This window comes from Syzygium oleosum, unplaced genomic scaffold (genome assembly GCF_021117445.2).
Source record: "Syzygium oleosum isolate NSW1041296 unplaced genomic scaffold, Sole_v2.1 Sole_v2.60, whole genome shotgun sequence".
Taxonomy (NCBI): Eukaryota; Viridiplantae; Streptophyta; class Magnoliopsida; order Myrtales; family Myrtaceae; genus Syzygium; species Syzygium oleosum.
In genome coordinates this window covers 672,146-694,819 of record NW_026607544.1, presented here as the reverse complement: position 1 = coordinate 694,819, position 22,674 = coordinate 672,146, and the positions used below count along the sequence as shown (strand labels likewise).

Here is a 22,674-nt window from a genome sequence, read left to right as displayed (position 1 = left end):
GGCAAGACTTAGCCACGAAAATAAAATCGTGTTGTATTCAAAATCATGGCTCCCTAAGCTCTGTCCTTTCTTCTCCTAGAATGATCTCTTCTAATTAGGATCTTGCTATTAATTCAGTATGGTGATATGATTAAAGTATACTCTCCACTTGCTACAATGTGGTACCTATGAATCAGAAAATTTGGAACTTAAATGATCGTTTTTTAGAAGCAAGTAAGAGACTATAATTTAGTCCCCTTGGAATGGCTAGGTGTGCCTGTTGGTTTTGGGGATAGCATACCTATCTCACTCGTTTCTTTCAACTCAGCCATTTTGGTAAGAAGAAAACCTTTCTAAAAAAAACCTTTAAGAGGAAATTTCCAATCTCCTTTGTGCAGCCCTCATAGCTCTCTATCACATCAAGAGCTCCTCCCGTTCGTATTTAAAGAGGAAATTCAGCCGAAGAAAATAAAGAAGAAGAAAGGAAACATGAGTCATAATAAGAGGCGATTATTTAGGAATATTTTGTTATTATGCATTTATGTAGATAAATTGTGAATTTACAATACTGAATTGAGATTTTAAGTATGTCCAACTATAGATATAGGTATAGAATAATCATAAATGATTTAAATGTTTGAGAATCTTACTTTTTATAATCCAAAAGTTCAAAAGCACAAAGCGAAAAGCACGAAGAAGAAACTCAAAAGACATTGGGCATGTTAAAATGTACACCTCCATTATTGTTTTCCACCTTATTAATTGTAAATCCACCTACTTTATTGACTATAAATTGGACGCTCCACCGAAGTTGCGTTTAACTTTCAATACAAACGTCCCTATAATAAACATCCTTTTTCTCCTTTTCTAATGTAACGGCCTGGTTCTCCTTTTGTAAATTCCTGAGGGAGGATGATCTGGTGGAGAGAGCTTTTCACATTAAGAATGTAATAAAGGCTTTTCACATTCGAGGACCGCAAGGCTTTGTGCGATTTTCACATTCGGGGACCGCAAGGCTTTGTGCGATTTTGCTAGTAGAAAGTATTTCAACAGTGTCTGTTGGAGACACAGAGAGAGGGCTCACCCTGCTAAGTGCGAAGTGAGCTCCTATGGTGAGCTCAGAAACCGGAACGAGCACAAGCAATACATATGGAAGTGAGTATCAGGTGTTCCTGAGTTTTAGAGGACCCGACACTCGTTGTGGATTCACTAATTGCCTCTACGTTGTCTTGAAAGATGCCGGGATTCGTGTTTTCATCGATGACGAGGATCTTCGATCGGGTGAAAGAATTAGTGACAATCTTCTGCGAGCGATCGATGATTCCAAGGTCTACATACCCGTCTTCTCCAAAAACTATGCTTCAAGTCACTGGTGCCTTCGAGAGCTGGCGAAGATGGTGGAGAACACCTCTAAATCTAAAGCTGGGAATAAGAAAGTCATATTGCCCATCTTCTACAACGTGGAACCTGATGATGTGAAGTTGAAAACCATGTTGTACAACGAAGCCATATCGAATTTGGAGCAAAAGATGGAGGATCAGAAGAAGAAGTTCAGCTCTGATGATGTAGAGACGTGGCGGCAGGCTCTCAAAAAAGTTGGCGGCATCAAGGGATGGGAGCCGAATAATTATTCAGGGTAACTTTCTAACCATGATTGTGAAAATAATTTTGTAAAATCGGACCATTGTTCTTATAAAAATTCATTAATTATATTCAAACTCTAATTTCCCTCTTTTAAATAGAAAGTTTCAAATTCTTCTTTTAGTTTTTTTGAACCACGAGATTTCCAAATTTTTTTCTGACCTAATAGGGTTATTTAATTTCGTTTTTCACTTATTTTCCATCATATAAAAAATTTGGCTTTGCTTCATCTTTTTTACACTAATTTGATCCATGTATGTATTAAGATTCCTATTGTATGCCAGAGAACTTGATTAAGGAACTGTTGCCTTTGCAAAGTTCTTTTCCACGTCGAAAGAAATAAGTAAATCTTCTATTACTGTAATTCATTAGATGTTTATATTTGGATTCTTCTACCCTTTTTTGCCAGACATTCTGATTCTTCTGCTTGATATAAAGATCAAACATTTCTCTTTCTCTATTCCTTTAACTTAAACTTGTAATGGATTTTCAAGTTCGTAATTCATCATGTTCCTCAAGCTTTGGGGGTAACGTTGAACTTTTTATATATCCTAAACTTGATCGCGTTCCCACCCAGTCGCTTAGTAGATGATTGGTCAACATGCAAATTTGTCACCTTTTCTCAATTGAAACTTTTCAACTTCGTGGCAGCGATGGGGAACTTATCCAGTCGGTTGTTGAAGCGGTTGTGGTCAGGCTCGAGACAAGAAAAAGACGAGTGACCAAAGATTTAGTTGGAATGGAGGATCAAATAGCAGCCATGAACGATTTATTAGACATCAACTCCGGTGGTGTGCGGCTCATTGGAATTTACGGGATGGGCGGTATCGGTAAAACAACCCTCGCCAAGATTATCTTCAACCAACTATGTCCTCACTTTGGGAGAAACTGCTGCTTTCTTGATGACGTGAGGGAAACGGCAAAAACCAAGGGCTTAGTCGAGCTGCATAAAAAATTATTGTCCAGTATCTCTTCCTATAGTGTGGCTCCTAACATTTCTAACATTGATCATGGGATCAATACGATTGAAGAAACAATTTGCAACAAGAAGACGCTAATTGTATTGGATGATGTTGATGAGGCCGACCAGATCCAATATCTAATTGGAGAGAAAACTTTGTATCCAGGTACTAGAATACTTGTTACTACTAGGGACCAGAGCGTTCTGAAAACTAGGGGTGAGAATAAATTTTACTGTTATGAAATGATGGGGTTGAGCGACGAGGATGCACTTAAACTTTTTTGTAGGCATGCCTTCAATGACAACTCTCCTGCAGCCAATTACCACACTCTTTCAGAAAGGATTGTCTATACTGCAGATGGATTACCTTTAGCTCTTGCAGTAATAGGTTCATCGCTTTATCAGAAAAAGAGAGAAATATGGAAAGAGTGGCTAGGGAAGCTAAAGAAAACACCTCATAAGGATGTCTTGGCAAAGCTAAGGATTAGCTATGATGCCTTAGAGCCAAATCAACAAGAGATATTCCTCGATGTTGCATGCTTTTTCATTGGTGAGAATAAGACTAATCCAATGTACGTGTGGAAAGATTGTCAGTTTTGCCCGGAGGATGCCATCGAGGTCCTTAGTGAGAGGTGCATGATAAAGGTTTTAGGTGGTAATAGGTTTTGGATGCACGATCAGCTTAGAGATCTTGGAAGGGTAATTGCCAAAGAAGGGCACACCAGATTGTGGGATAAAGAGGACATCATTTACGAATTAAGATCAACAAAGGTAAAGTATGGCCAAATCTGAATAGAAAATTGCCTATATCCTCTTCTTAATCGAGGATTCACGTTTATGAATTGGGAGCTACTCTTCTGTTTCGTTTTTTCTTCTCTTCTACGAAATAAAATTGTGGGATATTGACAAATTCCTGCTTCTGCTCCTCAATGTCATTAGCAGACCCAGGAAAGCGTTCAGGCACTCCGTTCGAGAAATCTTGCAACTATCACTTCAGAGCAAATAAAGCGGTTCCCACATTTACGGTTTCTTTGGTTGTCTTGGGAAACCTGCAAAGGTGACTTTACAGGCTGTCTTTCCGAGTTGAAATGGATCAGTTTGAGTTTCAGTTATTCTATTCGTGGCGGCCCTAGTCAATGTTTGGAGGCAACCAATTTGTTGCATCTAGAAAACGCGGTTGTGGTGAATCTTACTGGGCTTGATATCATGGAAGATGTGTTCAAGAGCCTAATCGAGGTACGCCGGTTTCCTTCTTAGTCTAATTTTCTCATTCAATGAAGGACAAAATTTGATGGATTTATTATCTAATTTTCTCATTGGTAGCCTAAATCCACATTTATTTCTTGTCTGTTCTGAAGTTTCATTGGCTTTTGTAGCTGGCAAGGAAATTGAAAGTTCTCACTATTAAGAGTAATCGTACGATACATCGGACACCAACCTTTCCCAAGTACTCAGCTTTAGAGAAGTTGACTATTTCTCAATTTTTGTCTTTGATGGAAATTGATTGCTCTATTGGAAAACTGATGCGACTGACTGAGTTGTGTTTTGAGTCATGTTCTGAACTTGAAAAATTGCCTGCACAAATTGGAGAGTTGCGGAAGCTGCAACACCTCTCTCTTAGGAGTTGTGATCGCTTGAGTGAGCTCCCCGACTCAATTTTGAAATTAGAGTCGTTAACGAAGCTGGATCTATCAAGCACGGGAATTACAAGATTACCGGATTCCATTAGTAAACTATCAAGCCTGTCATCTGTCGACGTATCATTCACACCGATTGAAAAACTGCCCAGTACAATGAGCAAGCTTCTTCAACTCCATACACTGCGTTTGAATCATTGTGATGGGATACAAGAGTTGCCGGAGCTCCCCATAAGTTTGACCACTCTACAGTTGACATCTACATCGTTGCCGACTGTCCCTAACCTCTCATTCCTTACTAATCTAGTTGAACTGGCCCTATCTGATGGCTCTGAATCTATGGCCAGATTAGATGGAATTCAAACTTGCGACTTGCATTGGATTGAGAGTTTATCCAAATTGAGCAAGCTGCAATTTGGCTTTTCAAATGTCCGTGCACCAACTACAGAGTTGGGTTCCCTTTCTCAGCTGAAAGAACTTACTCTACATGGAGTAGATGTGCCAACTTTTAGACAACTTCCGTCAAAGTTGATAATTCTAGAGCTCTACGACACTCGAGGGAAACAAGTACGGCTTCCTCCATCGGAGAAGGAGACTGTATTCGTTTCATCAAGTTCGAGACAATCAGGAGAAAACAAGGCGTTACAACAACTTGAACTTGAATTTTTCGAATACTATGGATCGTTAGAGAGGTTGGTTTGTCTGCGGGAGGAGCCGGGGTGCAATGAGGTACAAGCTCTCGAGTTGATTGATCATTGGAGGGGAGCCTTCCATTTCCCAAGCTCCCTACAGAAGCTTCAAAAATTCGTTCTGTGGGGGTGCCCAGGGCTACAGGATATTCAATTTGTTTTTACGTTGGAATTATTATTAGTATTTTCTGTTGGAGGGTGCACTTCATTAAAAAGGTTAGGCGATTTGTCAAACTTGAAGAACTTGATGGAGTTAACTCTTAAGCGGTGCCCGAGCCTGCAAGTTGTCGAGGGCATCGATGAATTAGAGTTTTTGGATCAGTTGGAAATTGATGGGTGCAGATCACTGGAAAGGATTTTTGATGCATCGAGCTCAAAAATACCAAATAAGTGTAACATGTACATAACATGTAGTGGGGAGTTACCCGACTGTGGTCAATCTATCGTCACTTGGGAGTCTTACAAAGAGAAGATTTTGAATGGAACAAAGCAAGCGTCGGTCTCTGAAATTGAAACAACAGACTCCGAAACAGAAACAGGGGATCCCCTGCAGAAAACGGTGCGCCTTCTTTCTATTCATATATCATCGTTGTTTCTTCTGCTTTGCTTGCTTTCTATTTCTGCTTTATTCTAGCGAAGAGAGACAATGAACCGATTCTAAAACGTGCAACCAAGGACAATCTCATTAAAAATGCCCCATCTTACTTGGAATCTCCATATGCTGTGTGTGTGTGTGTGTCAACTTCGGTGGTGAGGTTGGGGGATATTACAATCCTTCACCATCTATAACAAAAGGGCCTTTCTTAAGAGAAATTTAGGTTCAACAGACCTCAAACTCACCATATTATTTCCTTCTGCAGAACCGGGAAAATGAAGAGGAGAATAGAAAGAGAGAGACAGAGTCGGCAAAAGAACGAGGAAAAAAAAAGAGGGGAAGACTTCAAATAAAAGCTTGGGTGCATGTGGTTTACAGAAAACTTAAGATTTGGAAAATATTTTCTAAGAAATGATTATTTATGTCGTTTATAAAGATGAATGATTGAAAAATAATTTCATCAATCACGAAAATAATTTGGGATAAATTGTTATCGTTTATAAAAATATTTTCCGTTAACGAATTTTTACGAGCGATAGAACTAATCATATTTTGAAAAATATTTTTTCAAATTTTGAGTTTTCCGTGAAACAAGCGCATGCTTGAAGCAAAGCCATTTTATCAAAATAAGATCTGAAGTGAAAAAATCAGTCTCAAATAAGGACATGAGCTAGCCAGTCGGCCAAATGTTCACCGGCCGACATTTTCTGGCGACTAAAAGGAGGGCAATTTTGTCCGAAATCTGTAATCGGTTAAAAAATTGAAGAAAATCCCGAATTGAATTGGGATTAGGGCTCTTTTCCACGTTTGTCTTCTTTCTCTCTTCTGCTGCTCAAGCAAATCGCGCCGTCGCCCGATCCTCGGCCGCTCCGCGCCCAATCTTCGTCGCTGCTCTCTCATTCATGGCAAGCTTCAATCCGTCGTTCGCCGTCATCCCTTCGTTTCCCAGGTTCCGTCGTCCGCGAGCTTCAAGCCCGTCTTAGCGAGCTTCAAGTTGGATGTCCGAGAGCTTCAAGTCCTTCTTCAGTGTCACTTTTCACTCTCGTGCACATTTTCATCTCCACTGCCGCTCAGCTGGAGGAATTTGGTACCACATGAGGCTCAGATGGTTGCACTCATTAACTCCATCAGTGGCGGGAGGCATGGGCCTGAATTCAAGCTCTTGATCACCAGCTAACCGCTGAAGAACAGGCACGAGTGGTGTGGCGGTTGGTGTTTAGTTAAATGTAATTTGTGTGATTTATCTTTGCGTAGTTAAGCATGAGCTCGAGCTCTAGCTTCATATGGTAATAACTGTATAAGGGTCTGCTTTCTCTTGCAATTGTTTGACTTTTGGAAAGCCCAGTCTAGTTATGTTTGCTATGCTTCTGTGGACTGCTCGATTGAGTGCAATCATCTGCCGCCGTGCTGTGCATCTGTTAGTTGGGGTATTACAAGAATTGTGTGTATTTGGTGAGCTGAATTAAGATTAGAAAGTTACATATTTTGGGAAACAGAGTTTATTACAGCTTTGATGGAGAACGGCGATGTGAATTTTCGGAGTCGACCATCTGAGGATCGAACCATTCCCATGAATGTTGATGCAGAGCGCACAAAGCTTTCTACACAGGATGTTGAGCATCTTCTCATGAAGAGTTTCTCTGTAAGTATACTCTAAGGTTTGAATAATGGTCGCTTTAATGAGTATTCGCTGTCTCTTTATTACCTGTGAGGAGCTCTCAATGATTGAAAATGAAGCAAAAAATGCTTCTCTTCTCGGTTCATCATACGGAATTAAATGGGATAACCAGGTTTTATTTTCATATTTTGTGCAGTTGCATTTTCCATTGTTAATTTGAGGTCTGCTGCATATGGTTGAAGGGGCTAGAAGTTTGTGGGTTAGCTGCACGGAATGTGCCTAAAGTGACTGCTGTGAACATGCGCCCTATTAAGAGACTTAGCTAGTATTAATCAACCATAAATAGTATTATACAACAAGTGGTGGCCGATGCGAATCGGCATTTCTTTTTATTCTTTTAACGTTGATGCTAAGTTTCATTATTGGGAGGGTGTAAAAGATGATTACTTTGAGTTATTTATCCATGCTTGTAGAATGACCGGCACTATTTCTGGTGTAAGAATAGAAGAGCTTCAGATATGCGTCAGTGTGCTGTTGCTCAAAATCTAGAGTACAATTTCCTTTTTTTGCATACGCCGTAATGGCAAATACATGGATGTTGTAATTGCTTGCACCTTCTCTGCTCTAGCATACGTAATGGAAAACCGATATTCAAGCATTTACCTTATTTTACAGTAGTCTAATCATTAGAATCTCAACTTAGGTTCATCTTAATGGGGCATAATTGATCAAGTTGAGTGGTTAGTATATATTTCATGGGTGTAGCCAAGAGTTTTGGGGATTCCACAGGTCAAATTACTGGGTGATCGACTGGACAATTGGCTGGACAAAGTACACACGGCTTTGTTATATGTTGAAGCATCCGTTTTTGCAACGATCCTCTGATTTGAACTGAAAGAAGAGAGAAAAATGAGCCACTTTGTAGCAAGGTGCTTGGTCAGGCAGTTGTGCATCTCAATTTACTTCCTTAGTGCTTCATTGTCTTATGCCTAATTCTCCTGTGACATCAGCAATTCCTTCCTACTTTCTCACGTCTAAGATGAGTCACTTTAAAACTGTGGCAACTCGGTTTTATCCTTTGGATGTGGTCATTGGAACACGTACTGATTTCTTTTGCTCATTTGTGTCCATTTTGATCCACCGTCATGTGGATGGTGCCACATTTAATTGCCGAAAGCCCAGGTTTCCTTCTCACTCTAAAACGATATACAATACTGGTTAGATAGGACCTAGAATGGAATTCTTCACCAACATAATTAGGAGACCACCATGTATTTAAGCAGATACATGACTTACTAAGCACCAATCAGATATTTGAAACCAGCGAAAGAGCTCCAGCATATGGTTATCTGACATGAGACCCTGCACCAGGAGTGCAACCAAACCCGCCATCCAAAGTTTTGCTAGCTCACTATATATCTGACAGCCTTCTCCACATTTATCGAATCCAACCGTTTTAGTATCGCAAGACACCATATAGTTAAGAAACATCCTCAAGAAGCACAAAAATTGTAATTGATCAAAGATGAAGACAAGACACCAAGTATCGACTTCTCCCCACATATCCCCAGAGAAAGATCCATCTTCGTTTTGCAATGCTCTGATGTCTGAATCATAGTTCAGTCACAACAATGTAGAACATTTGATACCAGAGATTATCCGATAGTAACAACTTCAATCTCCATCGAGAGAGCCCCCTCGTCAATGTTTGGCTAGCAATGTACACACTATAAAGTAACTGTAATCAAAATTCCATAACATGACATAATCTGACCTCTTCCATTCAAAACATGCGACCTACTAGGAGACTTAGCTGTTATTAATCAACCATAAATAGTTTTATACAAGAAGTGGTGGCCAATGCAAATCAGCTTTTCTTTTTATTCTTCCAATGTTGATGCTAAGTTTCATTATTGGCGGATGTAAAAGATGATTACTTTGAGTTATTCACGCTCGTAGACTGATCGCCACTATTTCTGGTGTATGAATAGAAGAGCTTCGGACATGCGTCGGTGTGCTGTTGCTAAAAAGTCTAAGGTACAATTTCCTCTTTTGCATACGCCGTCATGGCAAATACTTGGAAAATTTGTGAGGTCATCGAGGATCGTAACGATCCTACAAATCCAACAAAAGATTGTGTTCGACTTTGTTTCGAACAATCGCATGCATATTAACATTGAACAGACGGAATGAAGCTCATCTCTATTTCGAATTGGAGAAGATGCGTCCGTGCTCAAATTGCTTGATTTGCGTTCCCAATATCGGAATCAAGCATAAAACAATATCCTAGCATACAGTTCAAGAAAACAATGTCATTCAATCAAACAAGCAAGTTCCATCACGAGTAATTCGACGAACACCCATCAGCAATTATGATTCGAAAACAACTACCCCATAACATTTCTGAAAATCTCAATTTGACCTTCTCTCGCTGCCTGAGCATAAAACCGTACAGCTCCAGTTAAAGACAATCTAATCAGCGAAAAAAACAGTCACGATGCTCTTCGGTTTCATGGAAGAACAGAAGCTCGGGAAATCGAAGATGAATTTGGGTGAAAATGAAGATGTGAGTTCGATTCAGAACAACAAAAAAAACCGCTCTTCGGTTACACGGAAGATGAGATTCTTCCGACTCCCCCCAAACCACTGGCTCCCTTTCGTTACAGGCTTTGATCTTCTGAGGAACGAAGGTCTTCGGTTTTCCCGGTGCCGCCGCCGCCGCTTCCAAAGTCGAAGCCGATCGGGCGGGCTTCTATTGAAAAGTGCGGGCTTGGGCTCACGGTGGTGTCGTCGCTCCAAATTTTCCTCATTTTCCTCTACGAAGAAAATTCAAATTTTGTTATTTCTTTAATCTTTCGAGACTTTGGTAAGGACGTAGGAGCCACATGGAGCCAACTTGGCATTTGGGGGCCACATGAGCATTTTCTTTTGTTTTTTAATGGAAGTCCAATGTGAACGAACAAACCATAGTTCAAGAATTTGTTTGCAAAAAAATAAAAATAAAAAATTCAAAGACGACGTTGCACAAACCGATAAAGGTTGGGGGTTTCCGGTATCGTTATTCCATATCGAGATGATAACTTGCAAAAGAAAAGTGGGAAGTTTTTGGCATTTGTCATCTAAACCGATAAAGCTCAGGGGTTTCCGGTGCCAACGTGAACAAACAAAACATAATTTACGGCTTTGATCGCACAAATAAAAAGATTCAGAAATTACATTGCAAAAACCGATAAACTTTAAGGATTTTGAAAGCTTTATTCCATGACAAGATGGTAACTTGCAAAAGAAAAGTGGGAAGTTTTTGGCATTTTTATCTTTAACTTTAGCATCACTAAGAAACATTTCTCTCGATGCCGAAGAGATGATGATATCTCACGTACATTGACGTCATTTTACTACGTGGAGGCCACAATCATTGGTCTGATTACGTCAATAATACCAAGTTTAGGCAGAGCAATAATTAAAGACATGGTCGGACTCGAACAGGACATTATGATTAAAGCACCACTTTCGTGAGAACGGGACTTGGAATTAACTTAAATACTAAATTAGCGGGGCAAATGTGAAAGTTAACTTTATGACTTTTGGTGGACAAACGTGATGATCAACACCGACAAATTTGTCGGCCAAAAAAAAAACACCGACTCGTTTCAAGCTACTAACAAAATGGAAACTATTTGGGCAAAAAGATATCGCATATCTCTTTTCCGTAAGATACCATATATATAGGGTTAATACCACGAAAAACCCTAAACTGGTACACTTGTGACACATTTACCCCAAATTATTTTTTTTACCATAAAAAACCCCAAACTGGTACACCTGTGACAATTTTACCCCAACTAATTTTAATATTATTTTTGAATTTTTTTGAATTTTTTTGAATTTTTTCTTTTTTCTTTTCTTTTCTTTTCTTTTTTTTTTCTTCACTTCAACCTCTGGCCGGTCGCCGGTCCGGTGACCGGCCAGAGGCGGAAGTCGGCGAGGGCCGCCCTCGGCAGCCGCTGGCGAGGGCCGCCCTCACTCGACTCGGCAAGGGCGACCCTCGCCGGATCTAGCGAGGGCCGCCCTCGCCCGACTCAGGCGAGGGCCGTCCTCGCCCGCCCAGGCGGCCTCGCCCGCCCGAGGGGCTGCCTCGCCCGAAGCCAGAGGGCAGCCCTCGCCCGACGCAGGCGAGGGTCGCCCTCCCCTGAGTCGGGCGAGGGTCGCCCTTGCCTGGGCGGGCGAGGACAGCCCTCGCCCGACGCCGGCGAGGGCAACCCTCGCCCGACGCAGCGAGGGTCGCCTCGCGTATTCGGCGAGGGCCCTCGCCCGAGCCGCGAGGATCGCCTTGCCCCGGGCGGGCGAGGACAGCCCTCGCCTCGACGCCGGCGAGGGCGGCCCTCGCGTACGCAAGCGAGGGCGGCCCTCGCCCGACGCAAGCGAGGGCGGCCTCGCCGATGCAGCGAGGGTCGCCTCGCCGGATCTCGGCGAGGACGGCCCTCGCCGACGCCGGCGAGGGCGGCCCTCGCCGGCCGCGAGGCGGCCTCGCGCTCGCCTGCGCCGATCGCCGGACGGCGGCACCGCCGGAGGTTGAAGATAAAGAAAAAAAAATAAAAGGAAAAAATAAAAAAATAAATAAAAATTCGAAAAAAATAAAAAATAATATTAAAATTTTAATTCAGGGTAAAATTGTCACATATGTACCAGTTTGGGGTTTTTTGTGGTAAGTTCAGGGTAAAATTGTCACAGATGTACCAGTTTGGGGTTTTTGATTGTCAAAAAAATAGTTCGGGGTAAAATTGTCACAAGTGTACCAGTTTGGGGTTTTTTATGGTCAAAAAAATAGTTTGGGGTAAATGTGTCACAAGTGTACCAGTTTAGGATTTTTCGTGGTATTAACCTTATATATATATATGTTTTTTTTTGTGTATATTGTCTATTCTCATATTTAAAAGGACTACAAGATAAGGGAAAATAATGGAACGATTAATCCTAGGGAAAATAACCCAATCAGCCCTAAACTTATTTTATGGATGCCACTTTAGTCCTAAATTTTTCAATTTTACTAATTTAGTCCTAAACCTTTACGCAAAATTCTAATGTAGTTCTTCCAATTAATTTTTACTGGAAATCACTGACGTGGTCGGAAGGACAACTTTAGAATTTTGCGTAAATATTTAAGATTAAATTGACAAAATTGGAATGTTTATGACTGAATCAGAATTCGTACAAAAGGTTTAAGAGTGACTAGACAATTTTCCAGTTAATCAGATTTTTAATGCTTCCTATGTGGCTCAACTACATTTTTCATTATGCAGGAAGGATAACAAAAATCGTTCTCTAACTTTTTGTTATGATTTATTCCGCGTCTTCTATTATTTTGAGCATGCATTTTACGCCTTCACGTTGAAAAAAGGTCTAAATTTTACATCTTCGAGTCTAACAAACTAGGGAAATTAGATTGTGCAAAGTGTAGATTTTTTTGAAACCTCTTGTTGCATAGTGTGGATAGATTTCGGAATTAGCAGATATGAAATTAGTATTTGAGGTGAAAATGGAAGATTGGTTTTTGTAATCTGCAAGAAAACGTTTCTGCTAGTTTTCATAAGGGAGATTGAAACAAATTAACAGAATAGCGTCTTGACATCACTCAGTTGCGTTGGATGATCTAATGTACAGATAAAACATACATTATTCACTTCCATTTCTCTGCAAATATGATTCCCAGATAGGACTTCTCTCTGTTAAATAAGCTTTCTGACTTATGTACCCGGTCGAACAATCTTGATGCTTCCTATTATCTTCTTTTGTTTTTGGGTAACAGTATGGGTGATATATGAACTTTTCCCTGTTTTTCAATTTTGTCCCGAAAACATTTGGCAATTTAAGAGCACCTGTACTTTTTGAATTTGACTCAATATTATCGTTCCGTTAACTAGACTAACAAAAATTACTGATGTGGCAGTTAACTAGCTATTCAATTTAGACTGGATACGAGGCTAGGTCGTGCTACCCAGATATGAACTCGAGCGCCTCAACCAATGGAGGTCACGTGCCTAGTCCCAACCTCCATTGGAGGTCGAGAGAGAGAGATATGAAAAGCACAAAGCTAATACTCCTCCATCCCACAATCCAAAAGCAATCATCTTCAAACACCAATCGCTTGTGGCTCATCCTCATCATCACCTTCTTCACCACCGCTTTCACTCTAATCCTAATCACCACCGCCGCCGCCGCCGCCGCCACAAGCACCGCCACGGGCTCTGCCGCCTCTTCATTCCAGCTTCGACTTTCCATATCTAACGCCCTCCTTCACTACACTGCCATTACCAACTCCACCCACATGACGTCCACCAAGCTCGCCACTGTAACCGCCGCAATTGCCCGTTGTGCCACCGCTGCCTCCCTCTGTAACCTCCTCATTTTCGGCCATACCCACGAGGCCCTCTTGTACACAGCCCTCAACTTCAACGGCCGCACCGTCATCCTTGATGAGGACGAGCACCTTATCTTGAGGTTTGAGCAGCAACACCTGGGAATCGAGGCCTACGACATGAAGTACGTGTTGCGAAATTCAAATCGGCATTAGTATAAATATTACAAACAATACAGAATTGTAAAAAAATGAAATTACAATAACAGAATTGGAATCGATACAAATGGATACCGAGGCCTGTGTTCAACATAGTTTCCTTAAAACAGATTCCTTCCTTCCAGCACGCAATTGAGGTTTCGTGAACGTCTGTCTCCCAGGATACAACGGTTGACGGCTAAGAAGTAATCAGAACTTCAAAGCTTCCGGCGAACTTGAACAAATTGTGGAACTGAACACTATCGAAAACAATGCAAAAATGCAGAGAATATAAAACAGAAGAAGAATAATTTCGATAAAAAAAAAATAGAACAGAGGGGAGAGCATTTCGGGAATAATAACGGCCGATTAAATCTGTCGTTACAAAATCAATACAAATAACGGACGATTAAATATGCCGTTATAAAATCAATACGAATAATGGATGATTAAATTTGCCGTTATAAAATCAATACGCATGGGAATAACGGCTGATTAAATCTGCCGCATGTTATAAAATTCGTAACAGTTTGAGTTGGAAAAAATAAATCAGAAGGCAAAATTGGGCTCGTCGCGATGCCCACTTTTCAGTCCTGCAATCGTGTACACGGGACGTGCGCTCGCGCCCAAGTTTCAGCTTGTTGGGCGTCGGATTTGCACCCCCCTTGTGCCTGCGCGTGAGGCATAGAGTTTGTGCTATAATAGTTGCCACTTCAAATGAGTGTAACTGTATATAAAGCACTCCATAGTCTTCTTTCTTTTCCAATGTGGGACTAGTGTTTTTCCACTTCCCACTTCCAACTCAAGGGTGTTCTTTGAGCATCAGTTTCTCATTCATTCACCCATCAATTTATCCCATATTTTCAACAATCTCCCACATGAATGAAAATTATTTTAGTTTTGACTCTGTGATAGTGTTCAACAATTGAAACCTGCATAAGATAGGTAGGTGTTACCCTTTGAACCTTCCCTTGTGAAAGTATATTTACTTTACTAGTTGTCCAGTAGACATGATGTCCTTGAACTGTCCAGCTTTCTTATGTAAATGAACCATACACTTCACACAGGAATCATCTAAACGTTTGTTCAGTTCTTATAGTTATGTTCGTTTTGGCCATGAACATCAACCTGGTTCTGCAAGAGTTTCTAAAGAATTTAGCCCTTAAATAATTCTCCTTTAAAGCGGCCCCACTTCTCTCTCACATAGGTGATTACTTAGTTTTGAGTAATTTGTTTACTCCACTTAAGAATCATTAAAGCAAAAATGCTATCCTTTCCTTTACAATATCACTGTTATTTTATATAGGAATGGTTTTAGGGATAACCCCCACAGTGACATCACTAAGTTTATATAATTAGGTTATCCCTTTGAACCTAGATCTTGGGATCTCCAGTCAACTAGGTTGGGTTTCCTTTATATAAATTTATTCTTTCATGGGCTTCAGTCCCATTCCTCTTGTCGATTTCTCAACTAACTCTCTGTTTAACCCTTTGGTTAGCGGATCCGCAATATTAGCCCTTGACTTTACATAGTCAATAGAGATAATTCCTGTTGAGAGTAGTTATCTAATGGTATTATGTCTACGACGTATATGTCTAGACTTACCATTATACATATTACTCTGTGCTCTTCCAATCGCAAATTGACTATCACAATGTATACTTATTGGTGGCACAGGTTTTTGCCATTTTGGAATATCCTCTAAGAAATGGTGTAGCCATTCAGCCTCTTCACCACATTTATCTAAAGCTATAAATTCAGATTCCGTTATAGATCTGGCTATAACAGTTTGTTTACAGGATTTCTAAGATACGGCTGCTCCTGCTAGTGTGAATACATATCCACTAGTAGATTTTGAGTCTTTTATATCAGATATCCAGTTCGCATCACTATATCCTTTTAGAACAGCTGGGTATCTGGTATAATGCAGGCCATAATTACGAGTATATCGTAAGTACCTGAATACTCTCACTATTACTTTCCAATGGTCAGCACTCGGATTGCTCGTATATCTACTCAATTTACTAACCGTATAGGCAATGTCTGGTCTAGTACAACTCATTAAGTACATTAGACTTCCAACAACTCTGGAGTACTCTACTTGAGATATACCCTCTCCTCTATTCTTGGACAGATGAAGACTATTGTCTAATGGTGTTCTAGCAATACCAGAATCATTCATCTTGAATTTTTCAAGAATCTTGTCCACATAGTGTGACTGGTTTAAAATAAGACCTTCTAACGTTCTTGTGATTTTAATTCCTAAAATCATATTAGTAGGTCCCATATCTTTCATGTCAAATCTTGAATTCAACATACACTTGATAGATTTGATCATTTTATCATCACTACCAATAAATAGTATGTCATCTACGTAAAGACACAAAATGACATAGCCATTTGCTGTCTCTTTAATGTAGACACATTTATCACATTCATTGATCTTAAAACCATTAGTAATCATTGCATTATCAAACTTTTCATGCCACTGCTTTGGTGCTTGTTTTAGGCCATACAATGATTTCACCAATTTACAGACTTTCCTTTCTTGTCCTGGAACTATAAAACCCTCAGGTTTTTCCATGTAGATTTCTTCATCCAAATCACCATTTAGGAAACCTGTTTTTACATCCATTTGATGTACTTCGAGATTTTGCAATGCTGCAATTGCAAGTATCATCCTAATGGAAGTTATTCTCGTCACAGGAGAATAAGTATCGAAGTAATCTAAGCCTTCTCGTTATTTGTATCCTTTGATCACAAGTCTGGCTTTGTACTTATCAACGGAGCCATCTGCTTTCATTTTCTTTTTAAAAATCCATTTGGACTTTAAAGGCTTACAACCAGGAGGAAGATTCACTAGCTCTCAAGTATGATTCTGCAAAATAGAATCAACTTCACTTTTTATTGCTTCTTTCCATAGAGGTCCCTCAGAAGAATTCATAGCTTCTGCATAATTTAATGGTTCATTTTCTAACAAATAAGTTAGAAAATCATTTCCAAAAGATTTTTCCACTCTTGCTCATTTCCAAGTATGATTCTGCAAAATAGAATCAACTTCAACTTTTATTGCTTCTTTCCATAGAGGTCCCTCAGAAGAATTCACAGCTTCTGCATAATTTAATGGTTCCTTTTCTAACAAATAAGTTAGAAAATCATTTCCAAAAGATTTTTCCACTCTTGCTCTTTTGCTACGTCTCGGTTCTAGTTCTTGATCTGAGTCATGAATTTCATGAGCCGAATCGTGACTTTCTTCATTCATAGTTTCATTCTTTCGTTTAGATGAACTTGATCCATCATTGGATTTACAAGGAAATACATTTTCAAAGAATGATGCATTCCTAGATTCCATGATCGTATTCTTGTGTATATCTGAAATTTTAGATTCATGCACAAGAAATCGATATGCATTACTGTTATGTGCATAGCCTATAAAGATACAGTCCACCGTTTTAGGACCTATCTTTGTCTTCTTTGGTGTTGGAACCGCCACTTTTGCAAGACACCTCCACACTCGTAAGTGTTTGTAGGATTGTCTCCTACCTTTCCATAACTCATAAGGGGTTTTATCCTCTTTCTTTCGAGGTACCTTATTTAAAAGGTAATTGCTTGACCGTATAGCTTCTCCCCACATATTTTGAGGCAAACCTAAATTTAGTAATATCGCGTTCATCATTTCTTTCAATGTGCGATTTTTACGTTCAGCAACACTATTTGATTGAGGAGAGTAAGGCGCAGTTATTTCATGTATAATTCCGTGTTGTGCACAGAATTCACCAATTGGTACTTCGTACTCGCCACCTCTATCACTTCTCGATCTTTTAATTCTCTTATTAAGTTGATTTTCAACTTCATTCTTATAGAGAATAAATTTCTCTTAGGCTTCATCTTTGCTTTTAAGCAAATACACATAGCAGTATTTAGTGTTATCATCGATAAAGGTAATAAAATATTTATTACCACCTCTCGTTTGTACGAATTTCAAATCGCAAACATCACTATGAATTAATTCAAGGGGTTCGGTGTTTCTTTCAATTGTTTGAAATGAAGATCTCGTTAATTTGCCTCAACACAAATTTCACATTTATGTTTTGAATCAATTTGAAATGAAGGTATATGTTCCAAGTTAATTAATCTACGCAATGTATCATAATTAACGTGTCCTAGTCTACCATGCCATAAATTGGAAGACTCAAGCAAATAAACGAAAGACTTATTATCTTTATTGATAATTGTCATTACATTGAGCTTAAAAAGCCCATTAGTTACATATCCCTTCCCCACATACATTCCGGATTTAGACAAAATAACTTTATCTGACCCAAACACCATACGAAATCCATGCTTGTTCAACAGAGACCTAGAAACTAGGTTTTTTCGGATTTCTGGCACATATAGGACATTGTTTAGAGTCAGCTCTTTTCCAGAGGTCATCTTCAGCAACACCTTCCCTTGGCCTTCGATAGCAGAAGAGGCAGAGTTTCCCATAAAAACCTTTTCCCCATTAATTGATTCAAGATTTGTGAACAGGTCCTTATTAGAGCATATGTGCCTAGTGGCACTAGTGTCAATCCACCATTCTTTCGGATTGGACCCAACTAAGTTTACTTCATAGATCATTGCAGAAAGGTTTATGTTTGACACGTCTTGAGCGATGCCATTCACCATATTTGCCTCATAATTCTTCTTCTTCTTCGGAAGTCTGCAATCCACAGATCTATGCCCCATCTTGCCACAGTTGAATCATTTTCCTTGAAACTTGTTCTTGGAAACTTCTCCTTTTGGTCCCAACTTTGGCTTGGCAATCTTCTTGTTCTTGTGGCCTTGCCTAAGCTCCACAACATTTACCTTAGATGTAGTAAGATTGAACCATTTGCGTTCAAATCCTTTATTGTCTTCTTCAATTCGAAGTCTAACAATCAGCTCTTCTAGGTTCATTTCCTTTCGCTTATGCTTGAGATAGTTCTTGAAATCCTTCCACCCAGGAGGTAGCTTTTCAATAATAGCAGCCACTTGGAAGGTTTCACTCAAGATCATTCCTTCAGCTTAAATTTCATGCAAGATCACTTGAATCTCTTGCACTTGACTGATCACAGTCTTAAAGTCCACCATCTTATAATCAATGAATCGACCGACAACAAATTTCTTTGCTCCGGCATCCTCTGTTTTATATTTTCGGTCCAAGGCTTCCCATAATTCCTTTGCCGTCCTTTTTGCACAATAGACATTGTACAATGAGTCATGTCAACCATTCATGACATAGTTCCTACACAGGAAGTCAGAGTGCTTCCATGCTTCAATAGCGTTGAAGGCTTGCTTATCCGTTTCTCCATCAGATATCTTAGGAGCTTCCTCAGTCAAGAATCTTGCAAGATTCAAAGTTGTTAAATAAAACATCTTTTGCTGCCACCTTTTAAAGTTCTATCCGTCAAACTTTTCAGGTTTCTCACCATGGTGGACAAAAACCGTAAAAGGAACAGAGGATGAGCCATGCAGTTGGACAGCCGAGGCATAGGCAGAGTTTTTGGTGATGTTGTCAGCAGCCACATCGACACCATCGTTTCCAGCAGCCACATCCACGACTTCGTTCCCAGTAGCCATTTGAATTTCTTTAAAAGCACGAATCTGTTTTAAGATTGTTGCGAAATTCAAATCGGCATTAGTATAAATATTACAAACAATACAGAATTGTAAAAAAATGAAATTACAATAACAGAATTGGAATCGATACAAATGGATACTGAGGCCTGTGTTCGACATAGTTTCCTTAAAACAGATTCCTTCCCTCCGGCACGCGATCGAGGTTTCATGAACATCTGTCTCCCAAGATACAATGGTTGACGGCTAAGAAGTAATAAGCACTTCAAGCTTCTGGCGAACTTGAACAAATTGTGGAATTGAACACTATCGAAAACAGTGCAAAAATGCAGAGAATATAAAACAGAGGAAGAATAATTTCGATAAAAAAAAATAGAACAGAGGGGAGAGCATTTCGGGAATAATAATGGCTGATTAAATCTGTCGTTACAAAATCAATACGAATAACGGACGATTAAATCTGTCGTTATAAAATCAATACGAATAACGGACGATTAAATTTGCCGTTATAAAATCAATACGCATGGGAATAACGGCTGATTAAATCCGTCGCACGTTATGAAATTCGTAATAGTTTGAGTTGGAAAAAATAAATCAGAAGGCAAAATTGGGCTCGTTGCGAGGCCCACTTTTCGGTCCTGCAATCGTGCCCAAGTTTCAGCTTGTTGGGCGTCGGATTTGCACCCCCATGTGCCTGCACGCGAGGCATAAAGTTTGTGCTATGATAGTTGCCACTTCAAATGAGTGTAACTGTATATAAAGCACTCCATAGCCTTCTTTCTTTTCAAATGTGGGACTAGTGTTTTTTCACTTCCCACTTCCAACTCAATGGTGTTCTTTGAGCATCAATTTCTCATTCATTCACCCATCAATTTATCCAATATTTCCAACAGTATGAGATGAGGGTCAGTGAAATGAAGAGGCTGCTCGAGTCAGCTAGAGGCAAGTTCTGCGGCGAGTGCCGGCCAGTGCAGAACCTGCTCTTCTCGGAATGCAAGCTCGCATTGAACAGCTTGAGGAATCACGTGTATCAGTTGAGTTGGGATGTGATACTAATCGACGGGCCGAGCGAGTACCATGAAGCGGCCCCAGGGAGGATGTCGGCGATATTCACAGCGGCTGTGCTGGCCAGGAGCAAGAAGGGCAGGGCAGCGGAGACGCACGTATTCGTGCAGGACTTCGATAGGGAGGCGGAGAGAGGTTATAGCGACGAGTTCTTGTGCAGGGACAACTTGGTGGAGGTTGTTGGTAAGCTTGGGCATTTTGTTGTGGAGAGAGCGAGTGATGAGAGATTAACGACTGAGTTTTGTAGGGTTTCGGCTTTGGCCAATTCATCTTCGTCGTCAACATCAATGGCGTAATTGTGGGATTCACAGGTGGTTGACAACAAGGATGATGATTGAGCTGGGGATTGTTACTAATATTTTTCTCCAATCTTTTAGATGCCATGTAATGACCAAAAGTATTAAAAAACAGACATAAGAATCGCAACAAGCATATAAACTTTACTGAGAAAAAAAGCTTCGTTATTAATTTTAATGCAAGCTTGCTCTGGAGATCTATACGTACTAGTTTTAATTAGTTGAAAATGGCATTTTGAATTCCTTCCTAAACGTTGAAATAAGCAAATAGACTAAATATATCAAATTAATCACTTGAAAGAAAAAAATTAACTATACCATAGAAAATAATCAAACGCAAGAACTAAAACCATCCGAGAACTATATACCCTGGAGGCCGTAGCGTTCCGTGGGACATCTATTTTATTTTTCATTTATGCTTTTCGATTTTAAGTAGATTTTGGGCCCATTGTGAATTTTTGTTTGGTTTAATATTGGAAGTTGGTACTTTTTCACTTTTGGGCTTTTGAAATTTAAATGGTTTTAAAGCTACAACCTCAAATAGGTTCGAATGTTGCTAAATACTTTGGGGCCGTTGTGAATTTTTGTTGATGTGGTGTAAATGTCGTTAAATATTTGTTGATATTTATCTTCTTCTTTTTTCTTTATATTCAGACGTTGACTCTATCTTTGACCTGGAATTCTTCTTCTTCTTCAAAATATTTAAACCCTAACAATGCAATTCCTTTGTACCCACTCACGACCTTTCTTCCGCTAGCCTTGGCTGCACCTCAAATGCTTGAGCAGCCATGGCGACCGCGAGCTGACTTCTCTCACGTGTAATTACAAAATCTGACAGCTCAGGCTATAGCCCCCGACAATCCCACTTTTCGGGTAGAAGAGACCTTGTGCAGTGATTTATATTTGAAATTCGGTCTCAAACAATCGCCATCTCTAAGTATTTTTTGAGAATTCAGCTCGTGTGATCGCGTCGGTCGATAAGAATGGCGTTGGAACAAGACCCTTTTCTAGTATATGCGTGACTCGGATGCAAGAGACAGGAACGGATTGAAAGCGTCTTAAGTGGAGCGAGAGTCGTAATGCCCCATTTCTTCAACCACAACCCCCCTCAAGCGTTGCCACCAGCAACAAGCCTACGTTGATGGCATTGCTTACCCCATCCATTGCGACCGATGTAGCCTCGCCTCAGTCCGACCCCCACGATGCTGCTGGCGATCAAAACACCTTCCCATCGAGCTCGACTTCCCCTGTCCATCTCGCCCATGAAACAAATCGTTTTTTTGTGGTTTGGCTTGGTTTCCACTTTTTCGAAACCAAACGAAACCGTAAAACGGCATTGTATAAATTATTGATATTGCTAATTATTTTTACCATTTATACATGAAATAGCCTATTTAAATATGTTTGATTTTCATTTTGTGTGAATTTATTAATTGTGGTGATCATAGAATATTGACACCTAACTTTTTGAGGTTGCACATTTTTTGCATCTGCATATAGATGCTACCGACATTTTGTTAGGAATAACATATTCGTACCGAAGAAAACGTAAGGCCCCGCTACGAATTTCATTTAAATCTGGTTGTGAAATTGAATTCAAATCGACCTGACACGCAAAATGAGCCATAAATTCATTTGAACTTCCGAGCCGAAGCCCGCACGAGCCTGGCTGCCTTTCATGGGCTCGACCAAGAGGGAAATATGCGACAGACTTACCCGCCCAGCACAAGCGAAAGAAGAAAAAAAGAAGAAGAAGAAGAAAGGAAATAAAAGCAAGCACGTGCACGATGTAGTTCAATTTGCACACGAATCTTAATAAAAATTTTCATTTCTAATTAATAGTTAATTTCATCAATTAGTAAAGATGTAATCATCCAAGTTGATTTCGCATAGTGTGGATTAGTTTCGCTCTAATTCGTAGCATTTCATCTAGTTTTCTTTATTTTCTGAGGTGCACTAACTTCGTTCTCGCGGGAAGTTTAAGGTTGAAATTCCAAGGGAAAGCAGTGCAATTTTTCATGAAATTCGGATTTATATTGCA

The 22,674-nt window shown here is 40.0% G+C and overlaps 2 protein-coding genes across 3 annotated transcripts in view; both read left to right on the top strand.

The window, feature by feature from the left end:
* The first annotated feature begins 977 nt into the window (after nucleotides 1-977).
* The window catches only part of LOC115668800 (disease resistance protein L6-like), a 102,113-nt gene continuing 80,416 nt past the window's right edge, over nucleotides 978-22,674 (top strand). Inside the window, exons 1-6 of one of the 2 annotated variants that reach the window (XR_008815736.1) lie at nucleotides 978-1,615; nucleotides 2,272-3,352; nucleotides 3,524-3,817; nucleotides 3,958-5,466; nucleotides 5,768-6,451; nucleotides 6,490-7,778. Coding sequence is in view for 1 of the 2 variants with exons in the window: in XM_056307820.1 (XP_056163795.1) it covers nucleotides 1,089-1,615; nucleotides 2,272-3,352; nucleotides 3,524-3,817; nucleotides 3,958-5,466 (3,411 nt within the window). In the remaining variant the exon portion in view is untranslated. Of the gene's footprint in view, nucleotides 1,616-2,271; nucleotides 3,353-3,523; nucleotides 3,818-3,957; nucleotides 5,467-5,767; nucleotides 6,452-6,489; nucleotides 7,779-22,674 lie in introns of those variants that run through there. The other variant, XM_056307820.1, reaches the window with a different exon arrangement.
* LOC115662688 (protein IRX15-LIKE-like) lies at nucleotides 13,190-20,739 on the top strand. The gene is made up of 2 exons (XM_056307826.1): nucleotides 13,190-13,664; nucleotides 20,166-20,739. The coding sequence occupies exons 1-2, from the start codon at nucleotides 13,197-13,199 to the stop codon at nucleotides 20,631-20,633; spliced, it is 936 nt and encodes a 311-aa protein (XP_056163801.1). The 5' UTR covers nucleotides 13,190-13,196; the 3' UTR covers nucleotides 20,634-20,739.

Bases quoted from the DNA above. Each gene is read 5' to 3' on its own strand.
- LOC115662688 (XM_056307826.1), top strand. From the start codon at position 13,197: ATGAAAAGCACAAAGCTAATACTCCTCCATCCCACAATCCAAAAGCAA. The intron at 13,665-20,165 runs GTGTTGCGAAAT...TATTTCCAACAG, and splicing joins AGGCCTACGACATGAAGTAC to TATGAGATGAGGGTCAGTGA.